Genomic DNA, 22,915 nt, shown 5'->3' with positions numbered 1-22,915 from the left:
ACAAGGCTACCTGTCAACCCTTATTATGAAGCTCTCATCTATGCCTGACTGCTGTGCAGTCCTCCAATAGAAAAGACATTCCAGAGATGGAAAGACAACCAGGGAAAAATGTACCAACTCACTGGCCTAATAGCTTCCCCACATTGCTAATGAATATCAGTCTTTTCAACATATTAAATTATTATTCTCTCAGGAAGCTTCAAACTTTACAGAAGTGTTTGATTTAAATACTTCAATAAATAAATATTTATTTATTTATTTAGTACTTCTATTTAATCATACATGTATAGACTATATAAAAGGATATTGGACATGGTTAAGTCTTTACAACATAAAATACAGAATGAGATTTTCACTCTGCAGCAGAGTGTGTGCTGATATGAAACTTGCTGGAAACATCCCCCAGACTGTGACTAAACCATGTCTCTGCAATATCCTTTCTTTCAGGAGTGCTAGTCCTGCAAGGTTTTGCAGGAGAGCTTCTGTAAAGTTTGGAAGGTAGGAGACGAGGTACTGGCAGAAGTAAAGCTGTGAGGACAGGGCATGAGTCATGCTTGGGTAGCTCAGATGGTAGAGCACTTGCCCGCGAAAGGCAAAGGTCCCGAGTTTGAGTCTTGGTCCGGCACACAGTTTTAATCTGCCAGGAAGTTAACGTAAAATACAGTTTGTGTTGCATTCCAAGGGATTAGATATTTAAGAAATTTAACAAAGAATCATATGTACAATAAACATTAGAGACAAAGTAGATTATTCATAATACATATTTATTTTTGTTGTTTGGTTTATAGGTACTCTGTCAGACCATAAAAGCAACGATCAATTAAATATGCCTTTAGTTTAGTCTTAAAACTACTGAGTTTACTTTCTGATTTAATATGGTTAGGCAGATTTTTGTAAATATCCAAATATGTAGAGTGATTTTTGGCACAATGGTGTTCTCACCTGCTTCATGCAAAGAACAGATTTTTGCCAAGTATTGTATGCATGTATATCTTCATTTTTAATAAGATATCTGTGTGTCTATCAATATATTGTTTTATGAAAACTGATGTTTCATAGATAAAAATACAAGGAGGAAGAGTTAATATATTTTTTTAATATGGGTCTGCATGATTTCCTATTGTTTACTTCTTCAATATTTCAGTATTTTAAACATAGCTGCACAACAGCAATGGTTCCACGTAATAAAATTATAAACAGCCGACCAGTTGCAATGGATAAAGAATTCTTTACCTAGGTTTCAACAAATTTAAATTTGTCTTCTTCAGAAGGTGGCAATTTTACATTAGTATGAGTCAGTTATGAGCTCTGCTACATCCATGTGCTAATTTATATTTACATGACAAACCCTATTTCTAGGGCTATATTTTAATTTTGACAAATGGATCTATGCCAACATTTGTAAAAATGGCGATGGTACATTAGTCCATACTAATGTAAAATTGCCACCTTCTGAAGAAGACAAATTTAAATTTGTTGAAACCTAGGTAAAGAATTCTTTATCCATTGCAACTGGTCGGCTGTTTATAATTTTATTCTTCAATATGTCTTAATATTCTCTTTTGCATCCTGAAAAGTTAATATTTGTTGTTGCTTTGCCCCTGAAAATTATGCCATATTTAATTACAGAATACACATAGAAGTAGTACATGTTAACAGGCTGGCCTTGCTGCAACAACTTTTTAAGATCCTCATCATGTAGCATGTTTTGCTTAGTTTTCTTTGCTGATATTCAATGTGTACCTCCCAATTTGTGTTGCCCTGGAGACAAGAGTCCCAGAAATTTTGTGCTGTCAACACTTTGGATAACAGAGTCATTAGTTTTTCTTCTGTTTTGCCATTAATGAGGAAACTCATTTCACCTACAAATTGAAGGGTAGTTCGGCAATATTTGTAGTATACAAGATCACTGACATAGGGGAGAAACAGATGGGTCCTAATACTGTATTTCACATTTTCATATCCTGAACAGTAGCAGCTGATTTTCTTATGATCAGTATATTGCACTTCAACCACTTGTTTGCATCCACATAGGTGTGTCTTGAGCCATTCATTGGATATACCTCTAATTTCTAATTGGTCAAACTTCTGCAGTAGGGCATTATGGTCAATGATGTTGAAAGCTTTGGATAAATCAAGACATGTGTCTGTCACAAATGCACTCGCATCCAGTTTAGCATAGATTTCATTAAGAAATTCAAATATTGAACTCTCAGTTGAATAGCCTTCCCTGAAACCATGCTGTGAGGGAGAGAATGACAATAACATAAAAGGTTCAATTGTTAATTGCAGTGTAGTTTTACAAATGTCTTGCAACATCTTTCTCCCCATTTTGATATTGAAACAATCATTACTAATGCTATAGCAAATAATGGCAACACACTGTGAAAATGTAAATGTGACATTGTTGCATTACAAGCTTTTGTGGGTTACTACTGAAATTGATTCATGACCACCAGATCTAGCTGTGTGCCGCTGTCAGTTGGGCCTACATGATCTGTTGCTCATGCCTCAGATAGTACCTGACCATTGCTAATAGTAGGGATCCAGTCCACTGTTGATATTGTTCATAGTGGGAGTATTAAAGTACTCATAAATTATTAAAAGTTATCATAATTTTAAATTTAGATTTTGTTTGCTAATCTGTAACTACATTTGTGCCAAGATTATACAATTTCAAAAGTATATCCACGCACTTTTCCCACTGAACTCTTGTAGGTCCTAACTTGTCATATGCTCTTCATGCTCTTTGACCAGACTTGTCATCAAAGTGTAACACACATGAGATGCAACAGAATTTTTTTCTGTGACATTTTAGCAGGAAAGATGGCTCTGCCTGTTTCTGGATCCCATAGTCTCTTTGTTAATTCACCATATGATTTATGTGTTCCAGCCAGTTACAATGTGGAAAACCAATACACACTTCAAATATAATTTTATCTAAATGTTACCAGCTGTTACCATAAACTTTTATACCTCAATATTAGTAATTTCCACCACAATACTCTGAATATTATCATTCATAATAATTTGAAAAGATGATTTTATACCACTTACTTTGGATACAGCGTGTCTTGTAGGACAAGGAGTCAGTTTTATAATGTTTGCATGGCTGATATTCCAGTTTGTGAAAACGTTTCTAAGTTCTATATGACATTTTTGTCTTTTACTGAACCACTTGCACATTGCCCTATAAGGTACCGAAGTGTCTTTCGATTTAGATGTAAGATGGATGCAGTCATCACTTGTGCAATTTTCTTCATCAGAAATATTAATCTTAGTTTCAGATGCATTTACCAATGTTTCCAGCAACTTGTCAGATAGAAATCATTTTGTTGTGATAGCAGTGTCTCAATAGACAGTTGATGAAACATTATTGGTAGCGATAAAGTGCAAGCAGTATGAACATACCAAAAAGAAAACCACCTCTCTGTTATGTATGTATGAAACAAAAAGACTGAAGACTGTCACAAATAAGCTTTCGGCCAACAAGGCTGTAGTCAAAAGTAGACAACAGACACACACCCTCATGCAAATGCAACTCACACATACATGACTGCAGTCTTTGGCAGCTGGTTAGCTTTGGGAACTACATGTTCCTTCCTTGTGGAGGAGAGAGGAACACATTGGGAAAAGTCAAAAAAGACAGACAGATCCATCAGATGCCAGGATGAGAGGAACTCACTTGTAGTGAGGTTAAAGGTAAATTTACTTTTACATGTGTCTATTGCCAGCTGTAAATTTTTCACCTCCTGAAGTAAAATGATGGGCAGAAATTCTGTCTCATAATTTTACAGGAAATAAAAATGCACTTGAGAAATCTGTAGGGGGTAAATATAATAACAATGGGTCCATTCAATAAGTCAATGTATGAATTTCTTGTACATATACCTACAAAGATTAATATTTTTTCTAGAGGAAAAAAGATTGAAGTCAAACATCTCAACATCTAATGCATTGTACTAAATAAAATAAAATTTGCTAAACAAATAAATTTATACATTTGGATGACTTTGTTGAAAATGCACCCTTTTCACAAAATCTTTGGTTTATGGGAAAAATACTTTCAAATTTATGTGTGAATAGGATTAGAATGTGTCTAGGATTTTAGAACACAGTCATTCCAACAGTGTCTTACATCTTTTCATATGCACATCCTTTGTCATCATTTTCTGTAGCAGCGTCTGTATGCACAATAATCATTTTACAAATCTCTCATGAACATGTTAAAGCAATTCCATGTAATGATAAAACTCTGCCTCCGAGATATTGCGTATCACCTTTGCTGCTTTAAAAATTAAATATCTGAAAGGCTTCTCATCAACTACCAAATTATGATTTCCTCATTTCTACAGTCACAAACAAAACTTAAAAATCATAGGGAATACATGCTTCAAGGTCAGACACTTATATGTCAGGGGAGATCTAGAGGCATAATGTTATCAGAAACTCCAAGGTAGTAAATTCTAAAAACAAATCTCACTCGCTCACGGGCAGTTACATGGGAGTCTCCAATGCTGGGCTTACCATGCACAGCACTTTTAAAGTTGTCCAGGGACTTCTAAATTTAAATCAAACATTACTGTTAAGTCTGAGTGCTTCCAAAGGAAATAATAATGTAATATTTTGAAAAGAATGATATTATTCAGTTGTGAAATAGGGAAGCTATTAGGTTGGTGAGCTGGCACATTCTTTCATGGCATGTTTCCATGTATGGTAAGCCTTTTCTGCAGAAGGAGTGCACAGTAGCCAGGCACAGAGGACAGCATTGTTATAAGGTTTGTCAGGTGCTCTCGTTGTGTTTCATTCTGGAACACCTTTTCTTCGGAATGAGGAGACTGAAATGAAAAGCAGTCAGCTAGCAGTAGTTGAATGTGGTCACATAATGGTGTGCACTTCAAGTTTTGAATATTTTGTGCTAATGTAGATGCAGTTTTTGTGGAAGCTGTAATTAGTTATTTTATATTAATAGTTGTCTCTACTAAATTATAGCCACAGAGGCAAGCTATTTCCAGGCAAAAATATGATGTTGCAATAATTATATAATGGTACATCAGGAATGATTTCTGAACAGTAGACATAGTGGTGTGTTTGGTCTGTCTAATTATTGAGACACATGAAGAACCATGGAAACAGGTACTGAAATTTCATATCATGGTAACTAAACTAAACTCCTCCCGAACAGGCCATGAAAGCCCAATGGTACCAACAGGCCACCAAGTCATCCTCAGCCCATATGCGTCATTGGATGCGGATATGGAGGGGCATATCATCAGCACACCGCTCTCCTGGCCATATGTCAGTTTCCCAGACTGGAGCCACTACTTTTCGATCAAGTAGCTCCTCAGTTTGCCTCACAAGAGCTGAGTGCACCCTGTTTGCGAACAGCACTCGGTAGACCAGTTGCTCCCCCATCCAAGTGCTAGCCCAGCCCAACAGTGCTTAACTTCGGTGATCTGATGGGAACCGGTGTTACCACTGCAGCAAGGCCATTGGCATATCGTGATAAAGACTGTAAAGTAAAGTAAGACTACTGTTCAAAATAACTTTGACAAAAGTGCCTTTGAATTAATATGGCAACAGTTTAATATCAAAGTATTAGCTTTTTTATTTCAAGTACCTTTTATTTTATTTTCTTATATTGTACCTTAATGTTACTAATTATTAAATGAAAAAATAATTGCATTTAATATTATGTTAGTATGGTTCATTCACATACACAACTTTGATGGATCACATTTTTGCAGACTGGTTTATTGAAATTAAAGTAAATTTAATTGGAAAAAATGATTAACTTAATTTTCATTTAAAAAATCATGAAAAATATTTATTGAGAAAAGTGACTTAACGAAGTTCTTGTGAGTTTCATTCCTACAGTGGAAGCTAAAACTTATATTTATTCAAAGATAAACTCATTGATTTATACTAATTTCCAAAATTCACCACTTCAGGACTGGTGACAAGAATTAAAATGTAGAACTTTTCATTTTCAGAGAGAAATTTCTTAAGGTGAGTTAATCTTGGTTCATGATTCAGTGATGGATACAAAAACTGTGCATTAAATATAAAAATTATATTTAAAGGTAAGAATAGAAAATTAATTCTGATAATGGTAATGCATTCAAACAGGTGTAAAGGCCTAAACTACGATACCAATAATTATGGTTATTTTGAAGGTGGGAAATTTGTTGAGTTGCCAATGTGCACACATATCCTCCAAAGGAACACAGTAGTTATAAATTGTGAGTCAGTACCATCAGTCTGCTTTCTATTGGCACACTCATTTGTGTAACAATTTCTTCACTATTTCAGAATAATTCAAGATAGCAAGTTATAAAAAATCTGTCTGCAGTATGGAGCATATTTTCTACATGTCATTTCCACACACCTACTGCACCTCCAAATTGTGCAGCAGTATATACTTTCTTCTTCTCTATATGTTTCATTTCCATCAAACTAAGATATTTGCCATTTTAGCATGATTACACTTTCATGATAATTTTTGATACACGTTTTCCCTTCTTTCACAGAAAATAGCAATATCCATTCAGCGATTGGTGCAATTCTTACTTCTGTGTGTGTCTGCAATATTCGTAAATGCCATCGTGACACCATGGTTCCTTCTGATTGCAGTTCCAATATGCATAATTTATTATGTTGTCCAGAGGTTCTACAGATGTTCTTCAAGGTAGGAAACTAAAATTTTATCTTATTTGTCATTCAGCTATTTTTGTTTCATCACAACGTAGGATTTACATACATTATTTGTTAGATATAGTTAATACCTTGCTTGTATGGGAAAGGCAAATTTCTTTTGAGCATTTGCAAAAGATAACCAATTACCATAAATCTTGAGCAAGGGATGGAAGCATAAAAAATAAGATGACACACACACACACACACACACACACACACACACACACAGAGAGAGAGAGAGAGACGGAGAGAGAGAGAGAGAGAGAGAGAGAGTCAGTCTTTCGTGCCACAAAAGAGAGTGGCGAGAGGTGCAAGAGGCAAGTTGTAGGGGATAGAATAAGAACAGGAGAGGGTAATGGCAGGCTGTACACAGAAAGGCAACACGATGGGAAAAGTGTGAAGGGAAGATATAGTAGAGAATTCTAAAGAAACCATGAGGAGGGAGTTGGTGCACTCATAACTGGAGCCAACAATAAATAAGGCTAATGATCTGTGTACAGTTAGAATAAGTGATGGGAGGGATGCAAATGCAGGATGAGAACTTTCAGAGATTCAGTTTAACAGGATGTGGAACCACCCTCCTGCCTCTGCAATATTGAGACTAATGTTAGTGTGGAAGATTCATATGGTTTTAGTACTGAGACATCTATAAAGCTGACAACATTTTGCTGTTCGTTATCTCTGGACGTGGCTAGCCACGCTTGCCCTTGCCTCCAGTGTTGTCGTGGTGGTTGTTCATATGGGTAAAATGTTGATTTATGCTCATGCCCACAGAAAACAAAACTGTGCGGTACTTGTAGAACAGTTGATATATGGCAAGAGTACTTTTGCCACTGGTGACATTATGAATCTGTGCAATAGGCAGGACTTACACCCGTGTCTTCCAAAAAGATATTGTTCATGGTGTTATATTTCAAAGCATGACGGAAGATACTTTAAGCCCTCTTTGTTCTGTAGTATCCTGGAGTTTTGCTTCAAGATCTGGTAGTAAAAATGGAAGTTGTAAGCCCTCACAGAGGATATGGTTTAGTTGTTCCATATTATCCTGGAGTATTGTTTCAAGATTTGGTAATAAGAATGGAAATTGTATGTGTGGATGTAATAGGTCATTCTTATGAAGATGAAGGTACTCTGATCTGCAACACTTAAGGATGTAACATAATATATTAATAACTCAGTAGAAAAAAAAAAAAAAAAATGAAAGTGCGAGAGCATATTGTTGGAGGTTTTCCAGCAGTCCACAGAAAACTTACATCACTTGACTTAAGGTCTGTTTGACTATAGCACCAAATGGGACTGGCCCTGCAGTAAGAGGCAGTTAAAGGAATGGGAAAAGACAGCGTGTGTCAATCTGCAGTGCTGGTGTTCCTTATTACAACAATGTCTGGAGAAAACATTTGGATGACTTCACATGAGGTAAAAATTGGTAAACTGGAAGAAGAATGAAGTGTGATGAGTGTAACCCAGGAGTTTGATACTGCTCACAGCATTGTTTCATGTGCATAGGTAGCATTCTGAATTACCACTACTGCCCGAAGGAGAGGAAGTGGTTGACAATGGTCAGCTGCAGCAGCAGATGACTTCTACATTGTGCAGCAGGCAATAAGGGACCCATATCAAACAGCATGTGCAATTGCAAACACATTTAACAGAATGGCAAGGCACACAATCTCATGCACGGTGACAACATGGGTGTGGTCTCCTTGTGTGATGACCAGTATGTTGTGTTCCATTGACACCTACACATCATTGGCACTGTTTGTGGTGAAGCTGAGAGCATAGGGATTGAATAAACAAAGAGTGTATGAGAACAGGTACAGTCTGAGTAGTGTCTCTGGATGAGACATGGGAAGACATAATGTACCCAGGAACACTGTCAAACATAATCATTTTGGTAGTCTAGGTGTTATGGTGTGGGGAAGCATAATGTTGCATGAGCATATTACCCAGGAGATTGTTTTTGTTGTCTATGTGTTATGATGGTGGGAGACATAATATTGCATGGGTATACTGACCTCCAAATCTTTGAACTTGCCAATCAACATTGTAGTGTCACTGTACTCTTTCTTCGTGTGTATATTTTCAGGGATACATTCAGCTGTGACTTCATTTTTGTGGATGACAATGTGTGACCACACTGAACTGCCAATTCCCTCAACTTAAAACCCATTGAGCACATGTGGGATGTGTTGTGGAGACATACTGCAGCATGTCCACATGCACCAATGACTGTCCAGCAGTTGTCAACCATACTGGTGGAGGAATGGAATGCCCTAACACAAATACTCCTTACCAACCTTGTCAACAGCATGGGAGCCACACTGCAGAGCATGCATTGCCATCCATGGTGACCACACACCCCATTAAGAACCAAGTCTTGCATTTTGTAATGTCCAGGGTACTATCATAAATTGTGGTGACTTCAATGTAATTATTGTCTTTGAATAAAAGTAATTTCTGTTTGTATCATTCCATATTTCACTCAGTTACATTCTATACTATGCTGTAGCAGTTCTTTTTATGTATGGTCCAAGTTTCATCTAGCTGTGTTACATATCAGTTACACATGATGTGAAAGTTATCTTCATCCTTTAGTTTTGCACGCAAGCATAGCGAGTTTGAAATCAGAGGGAATTTGAGAAAGTTAGTGTTTGATGACAATGCTATGAACATGGTAGATACTGCTGTTAGGGATGTGCTGTTGACTGTGAACGTTATTAATCAAAGAACCTAGTAGTAATGTGGTAGGAACTGCAAAAAGGCTTTGGAGGAGGTGAAAAATAGCTTTAAAATGGAAAAGGAGGATGTGGAAAATTGGTTGAAGGTGGTCAGTAAAAATGGAAATTGTCCCCCCCCCCCCTACACACACACACACACACACACACACACACACACACACACACACACACACACACACATGGCAGCTGTGGATCGCTACACTGCGGCAAAATTTGTACTTGGAGATACTAGAAGGTTAAGGTTGTGAAACAGCAGTACTCTATATGTATGTGCAAATCTACAAACTTTTAGTGTGTAGAAATGACATAGATTTTTCATATATCCATAGCATGTCATCATTCACATTGTATTTTACTGGAATTTTCTCAACAATGATCCAACAAGATAATAGAATTGTGCTGACTACACAGCATCAGTAGCTTATTTGACAACTGATTGGTCTTCCACTACAGTGCTTGTCACTGTGTTTTAGCTCTTCATTTTAAAATCTTCCCATCTATTTCCACTTCCTTCCTTGACACAAATTTATTCTTTATTCTCCTGTGTAAATCAGGTAGAGTAACAGTTTCTGGTCACAACAAGAAAGACATTATTCTTCTTCTGTGGTGAACAGTAGCCACATATAAACCATATTAGACAGCCTGTCGAACAAAGACATTTAGCATTGTAATTGTGATTGATAAAGGGATTTGTTGTCAAAAATATACCTTTGGTTGGCATACTTTTCTCCACTCTTTTACACAATGAGATGTAATATAATATACAGTAATTTCTGTATTGTTATTATTTTAATTTTCTCATAACTTAAATTTTATATGAATTTATATAAGTACTTCCATTACAGAAATCTTAAACTGTAACTTCTTGTTAGTGACTAGTTCCTATTTAGAATACGTGTACATTTAACTGTAAGCATAAGTGAATGGCAGTCAACATAAATACTTTTATTTATTTATTTGTATATTTGAACTGTATTGCAGAGAACTGCAGAGACTAGACAGTATCACACGATCACCTATATTTTCACATTTCTCAGAGACATTAGGTGGTTTGACAACTATCAGAGCATTTAATCACCAACAGCGTTTTGCAGATTTGTTGTTTAAAAGAATGGATTGTCATACAAACGTCTTCCTCATTATGAATGCTGGAAACAGGTGGCTAGGAATTGCCTTAGTAAGTAATTTTTTTATCATTTGTCTAAATTTAAATCTTAATGTGTATACAAATGCTTTTTGTGTTTTTATATTTATCTGGATTTGCACTGTATGCCAATGCCATTTTGTTGCATAAAGGAAACTGTGTTCTACAGTGTATTAGAATAATGTAAATGTGCTATTTAGTATGGCTTCATTGTGTTTGGCTAAAAAAGAAAAGATAATGTTGAATCATGAAGGAATTATCTGAATGGGACAGAAGTGGGATTGGTAGATGTGATGTACATGTACAGACAAACAAATCATAACAATTTCAGAAAAAACTGAATGATTTATTCAAGAGAAAGAGCTTCACAAATTGAAAGTGTTTGGAGCATTATGGACAGGGCCCTCCAGACTACATGGGATTTGAATGATTTTACACACCAATTGGACAGAATTTGGCACAATGTCCCTCAGAAGGACCTCCAACATCTCCATCAATCAATGTCAAACTGAATAACTGTTTGTATAAGTGCCACAGGTGAACCAATCTGTTATTGACTTTCCCAATTGGTGAAGCTCTTTTTTGTTGGGTAAATCATCCATTTTTTCTGAAATTGCAATTGTTTGCTTGTTTGTTTGTACATATATGTCACATCTACTGATTTCTGTTCTATTTGGTTAGTTCAATCATGGCGAGTCCCTCACTTTTTCCCTTAGAGGGTATAATGACTTCACACAGTCCTCATTGCAGTAATTTTGTGCATCTGATTATTTTATTCTCACCACATGCCTGCCACTGAGTGGTAGACAGGGACATTTGAAAGTTGACTGTTGGATCTTAGTAAGCTATCAGATAAAGTTCAGCATCAGATCTAGATCATGGCTCACTGTTATCTTCAATCACTGAGGTCCAGCTTTGCTGAACAATGATCTCAGCTGGGTTTGGTAGAGAGGCTACTGAAGGGGCATGAGTTGAGAATGGGGAAGATAGCAGGGTAGGTGTGGGGAAAGGTGTAGAAGTGCTGTCTGTGTAAATGTGTAGGGACATGATGGCAAGTATCAGCATCAGGGTCACGAGGATATGCTGATATGCTTGGGGGAGGGGGGAGGAGTGGGGTTGGGGGGGGGGGGGAGGTGAGGAGCAGAGGAGAAAGCACCAAGCAGATGTACTTTCATTGGATAGTTGGTCTTTGTGAGGCTCAAATGGCAGCAGGGAAGGGATTGAGGCAGGTGGAAGACAGCAACCAGTACAGACTGAGGACACATGGATTATGGGAACAAAGCATACATTGCATGGGGAGTTCTGACTTGCACAATTCAGAAAAAATGGTGTTGATGTGAATAATCCATATGGGACATAGGCTGTGAAGCAGTTGTTGAAGTCAATCCCGGTATGGGCAGACATTACCTGGCTGAGAGACTCCACCATCTGTCAGAACCATCCACCTACATGCCCTGCTACATTGACCACATTCCAGAAATCCAGTGTGGTTTCTAGTCTCTCATCAGATCCTTATATCCATCTCTGAACTCATTCTCTGAGTCTGTCTGCCTGCTCACTCTTACCCCTCCTCTTCTACAAGCTTCCCAAAATACATAAGCCCAATCACACAGGATATTCCATAGTGGCTGGATACTGTGCCTCCACAGAGAGAATTTCTGTCCTTGTGAACAAACACCTTCAGCCCATTACCTGTAGCCCATTACCCATTATGCCACACTGCTCATCACTGTTGATGTCACATTCCTGTACACCAACATCCCCAATCCTTATGGCTTTTCCAGCATTGAAAACTATCTTTCATAATGCCTAACTGATTCCCAACATACAACCTTCTTCTTGGTCACTATGACCATCTATATCCTCATCCACAATTGCTTCTCCCTTTGAAGGCATCACCCACGAACAAATCTATGTTACAGACAGGGCCACTGACAGAGAACCATTGTGTTCCAAAACATTTAGAAAAATCCTTCACAGCCACCCAGAACCCAAAGCTCTCCCAGTTCAGATCCATTTATAACAACTTCATGATATGGACTGAGGGTGAGTGCATCCTATCCATATTCCTCCAGAACTTCAACACCTTCTCCTCTATTTACTTCACCTAGTCATACTCAGCACAAACTCAGCACAAGAACCCACCTCAGGAGTGATTCCATCAGTACCTCCTCCCACATCAAGCCTCCATTGCAATAGCTGCCAGCTATTCCACACCATACAGCTCAGCTCCCCATGGTTAGTGCATCTACAGTGACAACCAGTTCTCCTCCAAATAAGCTGTGGATCTCACTGAGGCTTTCATACACTGAAATTACTCTCTCCACTTTGACCAGAAACAAATATCTGTGCCTTGTCTCCTCAGTCACCAACCATCACCCACAGACCCACTGACCAGCCACTAAGGAGTGCCCTCCATGTGACGCAGCACCACACAGGCCTGGAGCAACTGAATCACATTCCCAAACAGGATTTGGATTACCTCTAATCATATACTGAGATGTGAAATATTCTCCCCACACCTTCCACAGTGATATTCTACCACACATCAAACCTGCACAATATCCTTGTCTGCCTCTATTCCACCCCTGCTCCCAACCATTTGCCCCATGGCTCATTCTCTGTAAAAGTGCTAGGCACAAGATCTGTCTCACAAAACCTCCTACTATCTACTACAGTCTTTTCATAGGCATTTTCCGCCCAATTGTAGCAGCCCCAACTGTTTTTTATGATTTTATGGAAGCCTAGTTGTAAAGTATTGCAAAAGATAAAGGCACTTGTCAGGCACAGTATGATAGCGTGCCACTTGTAGCAATAGGGATATTCCAGGATGGCCAGCATGGGCACAGCACTCCTGGCAATGCAGCGCAAAGCTGTTGTCTTTACAGACCAAACCAGGCAATTATTATTTCTTTAGGCTGTGAAATTGTTTTCCTATGTGTGACCCAAAGTAGTACAACATCATAACAACTGAGTTTATACACAACTCACCAATTTAAGTTAAAGGATGAGCAGTCCAAAAGAGCCTATAAGTATGAAAGGGTGACATTGGGTAAAGAGGAGACATGGACCAGCCAGTGCACTGCATCAATTTAGGGGCTTCACCATTGTGAGTCATGTCCTGGTTCTGATTTGTACTGTATCACTGAGTGAGCCTCTTCCTGGCCAACTGCAGCAGCAGCGCAGCAGCAGCAGACAGCTGCCCAGGGAGGCAGTGGGTTGACTCCAGGCAAGTGCCACTGCCCACCTGACTTCCCTGGAGATGTTGTGGTGCGTCATGCTGCCATTCATTGGGGTGGAACTTCCCTTTGTGAGGCCGGCTTCCCCTAGCAGCATTCTGGCCATCCATAGAACCGCTGATGCCACCAGTCTGCCACACAGCCTGCCATATTGGGTCGCATGTTGCTAAACTAGGGACTGGTATCAGCAACCCTGGAAGCAAGTCACAGTGGCAAGCCATGTGGGTTTTGTCAACACACTGCACACAGCGACTGACTATGTGCCAAGAGGGCACACGACTGCTGCACTGAGGCATCCACATGTAGCTACATGATTCATAATAAAGAACTAGTCTTATGCTAGTGTTTCACCAAAGCCACCACCTGCCAGCATCATTGCCTCAACCCCTGCTGCCAACCATCCTCTCACAAGAAGTAGCCTAACACCCTTGGATCTACATCAGTCCACAAAACAAAATTAAAAAATTACAGTATTTACGAAATGTAACATTTATGTAGTTTGTATTGCTCTTGGGTGTCCAGCTGGGTGCAATCATTTATGCCACACAATATTTTGACAGCATACTTTTCCCATCATCATCATCATATTCTTCTTCTTCATCATCACCATCATGTGAGACCGGTAGAATGAGTGTCTTCATTACATTGTGCCTCTTTTATACTATTACCCCTCCAAACTCGTTCTTTCAATACTCGGTGGCTACCATGTCAGAATGAGTGGTGGTGGTGGTGGTGGTGGTGGTGGTGGTGGTGGTGGTGGTAGTGATGCTGATGATGTTGATGTTGGAGGGGGGGGGGGGGCTGACCCATCACCAAATGCTGGCCATGAACTCCAGTCCCTCTGTGATTCTGCCACTCCCATCAGGCATGGAAGTAGCTGAGTGTTTAGTCATACACTTCACTGAGAGTGAAGCCACTGTTTCTACTGATCAGGCCATCAGCCATCTGTATTGCAGTAGCCTCCTATAGAACACAGTCCGAAATAGACAAAGTCTGTCTTAGCACTTCCGTTTGTCTATATTTTGTTGAGCACAACGTAGCTATGCAGTGATCTGCAATCACAGAATTTTTTGGTTCCATGAGTTTGATGTGTCCCCAGTGTTGCCTGCACCTTTGTTTCATGGTCCCCAAGGTCTGCCTGATGTATGCCTTACCAGATTTGTACAAAATACAATGGACACCTAGCTTATGGAGCTAGCTCATTGTTCATAGTACCTAATAGTGCACTTTGTTTCAGAGATGTGTAAAAAATGCATTTACTATTATGTCAAGCCAAGGTTCAGTTGATTCTTTGTGATACTTTGCCAGCACACGGCAGATATGCCATTGTACTATACTCCTCCAAGTTGTATTTGCTGGGTCTGTGCCTTCCACATGAAAGCACATTGGATTTGTCACCAGCCATTTCTAATCTTCTTGAATACATTCTCAATGTGGTTGAGGCCCATTAACAGGCTCCTTTCATCTCATATTGGATGGACTCTGGAGACCAGTGAATGTATCGCACCCTCATGCTGTTTCAAATGATTGCAGCTGGAGGTATGGAGATACAAATCAGTGTGGGTGGCTTTCTTGTACACACTGTGTTCTAGAGTGCCATTCACTTTGCATTTTTGAATTGATTAGGATATCCAAAACAGGAGTCTACCAATCTCTTCCACCTCCATAGAGAATTTGATGCTGAGGTGCAGACAATTCAGATGTTGGAGAAACTCCTGAAGCCTTTCACTTCCATTGACAACACCACAAATGTGTCATTAACATATTTAAAAAATATTAAGGGGTGCAGCTTTATCCAGAGCTTTTTCTTCAAAGTCTTCCATGTATAAGTTGGCCATAACTGGTGAGAGTGGCATGGCAACACATCCCACTTTTTTTATAACACATTTGTGGTGTGGCCACATGGGAGTGAAAGGCTTCAGGAGTTTCTCCAACATCTGAACACTGCACCACAGCATCAAATTCACTATTGAGGTGGAAGAGAATGGTAGTCTCTCAATTTTGGACATGCTTGGCAAGCACAAAGTGGAAAACTATAGGGATCACAGCGTGTGAAGGAAAACCACCCACACCGTTTTATACCTCCATGCTTCCATTTGCCATCATTCTTCACATCATGTGGGTGTGCTGGCTCAGCCACCTTAATGATGTATTCAAGAAGAATAGATGGTAGGAGACATATCCAATATGCTTTAAGGAAGAAGATATGGTCCCAACAAATAGAACATGATGAGTAGGACATGACACTGGCATATCTGCCATATGATGACAAAGTATCAAACAAAATTGTCTGAACCTTGTCTCAGTGTAACACTAAATGTGTTTTTAGTCCACCTCCAAAAACACATGCACAATAAAGGATAATGTAATTCACAGCCATTACATAACTGACATAAATTGTAATAATTTGTTAGATTAATTACAACTAAATATTTTGTAAACATTGAGCTGATAAAAATCTAGTAGTTGCATGAATATACTAATCTCCTGGTTAAATAAAAATTAAAACTAAGCCTATACTGTACAATCTGATTAATCCATAGTCCCTTACAAATATTTTCTAAGTGAAGGCACATTAATATTTCAATAGCTGCACATGCTTTAAAATTAAACTTCTGTAATTATAAAATGGTAAACAACAGTGTATGAACTGTTACTTAGCTAATTTGAGCAGCACTTCAACAAAAAAAATGTTCATTATAGTACAACAATCACTATATAGGCATCTCTTTCAACAATTAAAAATATTTATACATGCTAAGTTCAGACTTTAAAGCAAATAAAAGAATACATTGCATAGAGAAGTAGTTGTAATAAATTGCTATTGTATGCTACAGTAAATACTAACTATAATTGATTATATACAATAATAATGCCACCATGTGATTGGAATGGATTATTTAAAAGTTTGCACACAACACACACCTACAGTTACCCTCAAAGCCAATACAAATTGAAGGAAAACAGAATCAACTGATCATCTGCTCTACTATGAGGTGGTATGGAGAACTTTTTTACTGAATATGAATTAATTTTTTTGGATGCAAGACTGATAGACCAGTTTCACTCAATTTATCAAAAAATTTACTGAAAATGTGGCATTAATGAAAGGCTGTTGGGATATAGAGGGACTCATTCTTCTGGATTTGAAGAAAGAGATATTACATTAATCTTAACATACAAAGTTACAATTAATGAAACTTTCAGCTTACCAGTGATGACCTAATATCACCCATTTTTTTGCTTCAGGCTGAAAAGGGCAGTTCTTTAGTGACACCATTTTCAGAATGGTGAGGTACTGAAAGATGTTGTGCAGAAGTAGCTGAAGAACCTTCTATGCCTCACAATAATCAGAGCAAATGTTGTCGAAAGCCTCCAACACAGAACAGCATTCAGCCAGGCAATGTTGACATTGTGGGAGCTGGGGAAGGAGATTGTTCAGCTCTCTCAATAGGAATGACTTGAAATGGTGGTTCTCCTTGTCCTCCTAAACATTGGCACTGGGCACTGACACACATGTCCTAATATGTTCAAACTAAAATTAAGACGGCCTTCTCTCCTGATGGTGTACATTCAGAGGTGGTGTATCGTGTAGTACTACAAATTAACCTATTTCTTATAAGGCTTCTGTATGATTGTCTTAAACTGGGAAGGGTACGAGAGGTATGCAAAATTTCCATATTAGTAGTAATTTTAAAAATTCTTAAGATATTGCCATGCTGATTGTATGTCATTTAGGCTAATCTGCTTTATCAACACACTTGCTAAAGCATGGGAGAATCACTTGTGTGTCTAAATTTCAGAAGCATATGCAATGCCTAGGCATTAGGCAGTGTCAGCTTAGATTTAGAAAAAGGCATTTGATTGATGGTAATCAGGCACTCCAAGGGGTCAACAACATAATTCATAAATATGGAATTGCAGGTGAATTTATCAATGTCTGGAGGCCTAAGACACCTCCTGCTTTTCATCAAGTTCCACTCTAGTTTCTGAGATTACTGTTACAGCACAGGTTGAATGGCTTGCATGTAGCTACATGTTAATCAAGTGTGTTGATAAGAAATGTCCTCAGATCTTGTGGAGCATTTGCATAGAACTCAAAGATGACAATGGGTTCATGGACAGCATAGTTGCTCCCTCACCCCAACAGAAAGGGTTGGTATATACTAAGGGAATTAGGTGGAATAACAATAGCTGTGTAGGAGCAACTGAAAACTTCATCTGATCAGGTAGCACAACAAGTTAACCAACGAGCAAAAACTGTGTCAGTAGAACCAATTATTCAAGCAGAAGTAAAAGATAAAACTGCAAAAAACTGAACAAGAATACAAAAATGGCCCTGCATATGAGTTTTTTTTTGGATAGATAAAGTCAAGGTAGCTATAAAATCAATAACAATAAAAAAAGTAGCTGGGATTGATGGGATTGTCCCTGAATTTATAAAATACCTGGAGGAAGAAATGATAAAAAAAAAAGATTAACATATGTTTACTCAAATATACTACATTCAAGGAATGTTCGAAACCACTTCAAAATTTCCAACATTTTAGCAATCTTGAAAACAGGAAAAGCTCCTGATAACCCAGCTATCTTCCATCCAGTAGCCCTTTTACGCATATGTTACAGATTACTAGAGCACATTCTGTACAAGAGTAAAGAAGCAGTTGGCTATACTAATTTTCCACCCTGTTAGTCCAGTTTCAGAAGGAACAGAAGCTTCTGTGAGCAGATGCCAGCATCAACCATACTCATAGACTTCCAGAAAGCTCTAAAATCTCTGTCACACTTGTGTACCTGTCTGCAGGGCATGACACAGTTTGCCTTGAAGGCCTTATCCTAAAACTTAAACAGTGCATACCTAGCACATTACTTACAAATATGATTAAAGACATATTAATTAAGTGATCATTCATAGTCACAGTTGGATCCTCCACTAGCAAGTCTACAAAGTCAAAAATGGACTTTCCCAAGGACTGGGGCTCAGACCACTGCCATTCAATATTTATGTCAGCAAGAAACCATCTACCACATATCAGAAATTCATGTATGCAGACACTCTAGTCTTTACAACTCAAACTAAATTACTCGAAACAAGACTTGAATATTTTCTATAACTATTATGAGAAGTTAAGGTTTTTCCCTAACCCGTAAAAAACTGAGGTATTAGGACTTCATTTAAATAACCATCTAGATGTCGAAACAACTAAATGTATGAGAGCATAGGAAGAGAGTATGTATAACTTTCATCCTAAATACCTTAGTGTTCTACATCTACACTCTGCAAACCACCATGAGGTACATGACAGAGGGTACATCCCATTGTACCAATTATTATGCAGGGAGAATGATTGTTTGAATGCCTCTGTGTGTGCAGTAATTATTCTAACCTTATCCTCATGATACCTCTATGAGTGATACATAGGGGGTTGTAGTAAGTATATCCCTGTAGCAATCATTTAAAGCTGATTCTTGAAATTTTGTAAATAGACTTTCTCAGAATAGTTTATGTCTGTCTTCAAGAGCCTGGCATTTCAGTTCCTTCAGTATCTCTGCGACACTCTCCCCTGGATTGAAAAAAAACTTGTGACCATTCATGCTGCCCTTCTCTGTATACATTCAATATCCCCTGTTAGTCCTGTCTGGCATGGGTCCCACACACTTAAGCAATAGTCTAGGATGGGTTACATGAGTTATTTGTAAGCAATCTCTGTAGTAGATTGATTGCACTTCCCCAGATCTTACCAATAAAGCGAAGTCTGCCACATGTGATCATTCCATTTCATATCCCTACGAAGTGTTACACCCAGGTATGTATATAAGTTGGTCAGTTCCAACACTCATTCATTGATATTATAGTCATAGGTAATTAGGTTTCTTTGTTTCGTGAAATCAACAGCAAGTTGCCAATCTCTGCACCATGTTGAAATCTTACCAAGATCTGACTAAATATTTATGCAACTTCTGTCAGATAGTACTTCATTATAGATAACTGCATCTTCTGCAAAAAGTCAGATTTTACTATTAATATTGTCTGCAAGGTCATTAATGTACAACATGAATGACAAGGGTCCCAACACACTTCCCTGCGGCACAGCTGAAGTTGCATTTACATCTGGCACTGACTCTCCATCTAAGATAACATGTTGTGTCCTCCCTACCAAAAAGTCCTCAATCCAGTCACAAATTTCACTTGATACCCCATATGATCATACTTTTGATAACAAGCGTAGGTGTGGTAAGGAGTCAAGCACTTTTTGGAAATCAAGAAACACTGCATCTACCTGATTTCCTTGATCTAAAGCTTTCAGTGTGTCTTGTGAGAAAGGTGTAAGTTGGGTTTCACATGATTGATGTTTTCGAAAACCATGGTGGTTGGCATTGAGGAAGTTATTCTGTTCAAGACACCTCATTATGTTTCAGCTCAGAATATGTTATAAGATTCTACTACAAGTCAGTGTGAAGATTATTGGACAGTAGTTTTATGGATCATTTCTGCTAGCCTTCTTATAAACAGGTGAGACCTGTGCCTTTTTCCAAGAACTGGGCATGGTTTTTTGTTCAAGAGATCTATGATAGGTTGTAGTGAGAAGAGGGGGCTAACTCAGCCACATATTCAGTATAGAATCTGATAGGGATTCCATTGGGGCCTGGAGCTTTGTTCAATTTTAACAATTTCAGCTGTTTCTGAACACCACTGACACTAATACTTATTTCATTCATCTTTTCAGTTAAATTGGGGCAGTTCTCCTAGATTTTCCTTTGTAAAGGAACATTTGAAAATGGAGTCAAGCATTTGAGTTTTTGCTTTGTTACCTTCAATTTCAGTTCCTGTCTCATTTTCTAGGGACTGGACACTAAATTTGGTGCCACTAACAGCCTTTACATGCGACCAAAATTTCTTTGGGTTTTGTGGAAGATCATTTGACAATATTATGCAATGGTAGTCATTGAAGGAATCATGCATTGCTCTTTTGATAGCCAAATGTGTTACATTCAGCAGCTCTCTGTCTATAGCCCTACATTTTGTTTTACAGCTGTTGTCAGCAATCTCTTTAGAAGTTTCTTTATAGTGATTGTATTCCATAGAGGTTGCCTTCCATTGTGAACTGTACTACTGGGTACATATCTATCCAGTGCATGCTCAACTATTCTTTAAACTTAAGCCAGAGATCCTCTACATGCTCCTGACCTGTGCTGAAAGTTTCAAGTTCCTCGTTGAGATAAGACATTACCAGTTTTTTATCTAGTTTATTGAACTTATATATCTTTCTGATTGTTTTAATTGCCCTTTTTACTTTGGTAATCATTGTTGCCACAGCCATGTTGTAGTCACTGATACCAGTTTCAATGTGGACATCAAAGAAGTCAGGCCTATTTGTTGCCATTAGATCCAATATATTTCCATCATGAGTGGGGTCCCTAACTATCTGTTCTAGATAGTTCTCAGAAGAGAAGCCATTTCTAAAGTTTCAAAAGATATCTTATCACACATATGACTAACAAAATTGTAATTTTCCCAATTAATTATTGCTGATTAAAGTCTCCACTGATGATTACAATATGATTGGGAAACTTACATACAGGTGTACTGAGGTTTTCTCTGAAGTTTTTGATTACATCAGGAGATGAGTCTGGTGAGCAATAGAAGGATACAGTTATAATTTTATGTCCATCCCTGATACTGAGTCTTGCCCTAATGATCTGATTTGATTTGATTTTTATTGTTGTAGAGACCTCAGAGATCATCTGAGGCATTATGAAAGTCAATATTACACAGTATAAATGTTACACAAATAATTACAAAAACTAGATAAATATTACACAATATAAATATTACACAAATAATTATAGTACCTTCACACGCATATACAAAACAGAGAAACTTCTGGTACAAATTGATATTGCATAGTAAATTTAGCCAATTAGAGACTTACCCAGATATAGAAGCATATACAAAGTGATCTCATAAAGTGTAGTCATATGATATTATTTGCCTCTCTTAAAAATTTATCTGTTTCATAAATGCTGAGCTCAAGAATAAATTCTTCACTTTTTTTTATTGTTGAATTGCAAGATCCCTGATTTGTTGGGGTATGCCATTAAAAAATTTTATGGACTTGTATAGGAAGCACTTTTGTGTATATTTATAGTTACAATGGAAAGAAACTATGTCCTGCTTGTTTCTTGTGTTATAATTATGTCACATGTCATACTGTTCATAACTGGAATAGTTTTCCTTAATATGCATTACACACTGTAGTATAGATATTGATGGTAGGGTCATAATCTGTAATTTTTTAAAGCTTGGCCTACAGGGAGCTCTGGCTGCCAAGTTACATATCAGTCTTATTGCCTTCTTTTGTAGTTTGAAGACATTAGCTGCCTTGCTTTGAGGTCCCACAGTATTGTGCCATAGGAAATGTGACTGTGTATTAAAACAAAATAAACCATTTTAAGCACTGGCACATTTAGAAAAAGACGAAGCTTCCTTAGAGCAAATATTCCTTTGCTAATGTTGCTTACCACTCTTTCTATATGGCTGCCCCAGGATAATTTTGAATTAATTGAGATTCCAAGGAAATTAACAGCATTTGAACTCTGCTCAAATTCAATGTTATTATTCCATGATACATACAGGTCTTGTATTTTACACCAATTTTCAACTTTGACAGTACACTGGTCTGCTTCATATTTCACCTTCTGTGCTGTTTCTACAGCTATACAGACTGCAAGATCATCTGAAAATAAGTAAATCCTAGTTGACGGTCCAACTGTGTTACTTGGTAAGTCATTTATGTAAATAATAAATAGAATTAGGCCAAGTACAAAACCTTGTGGGACACCCATGCCCACAGGTAAGTAATCTGATTCTGCACCATTAAAAACCACCTTCTGCAATCTATCACTTAGATAAGATTTTATCAGTTCCAGAGCACTTCCTGTAAAGCCATAGAATTGCAGTTTGTTCAAAAAGATTTCATGAGACACAATGTCAAAAGCTTTTGATAAATCAAAGAGTTTATTCCAAGCCACTAGCTTGCTTTCTAGTTGCTTCACACAGTGTTAAAAGTGATAAGGCAGATTTAACAGTTCCTAAC

General features: G+C 37.9%; 1 protein-coding gene and 1 pseudogene across 1 annotated transcript in view; one reads left to right on the top strand and one right to left on the bottom strand.

Moving 5' to 3' along the window:
- Window positions 1-22,915, top strand: part of LOC126090234 (ATP-binding cassette sub-family C member Sur) — a gene marked incomplete at its 5' end in the record, with an annotated part of 407,614 nt that overhangs the window by 311,252 nt on the left and 73,447 nt on the right. Inside the window, 2 exons of the mRNA XM_049906975.1 lie at window positions 6,531-6,688; window positions 10,416-10,611. Coding sequence (XP_049762932.1) covers window positions 6,531-6,688; window positions 10,416-10,611 — 354 coding nt within the window. The remainder of the gene's footprint in view (window positions 1-6,530; window positions 6,689-10,415; window positions 10,612-22,915) is intronic.
- Window positions 5,380-5,497, bottom strand: LOC126095203 (5S ribosomal RNA; annotated as a pseudogene).

This window comes from Schistocerca cancellata, chromosome 1 (assembly GCF_023864275.1).
Source record: "Schistocerca cancellata isolate TAMUIC-IGC-003103 chromosome 1, iqSchCanc2.1, whole genome shotgun sequence".
In the NCBI taxonomy this organism is placed as follows: Eukaryota; Metazoa; Arthropoda; class Insecta; order Orthoptera; family Acrididae; genus Schistocerca; species Schistocerca cancellata.
This window is presented reverse-complemented; position numbering and strand designations above follow the sequence as displayed.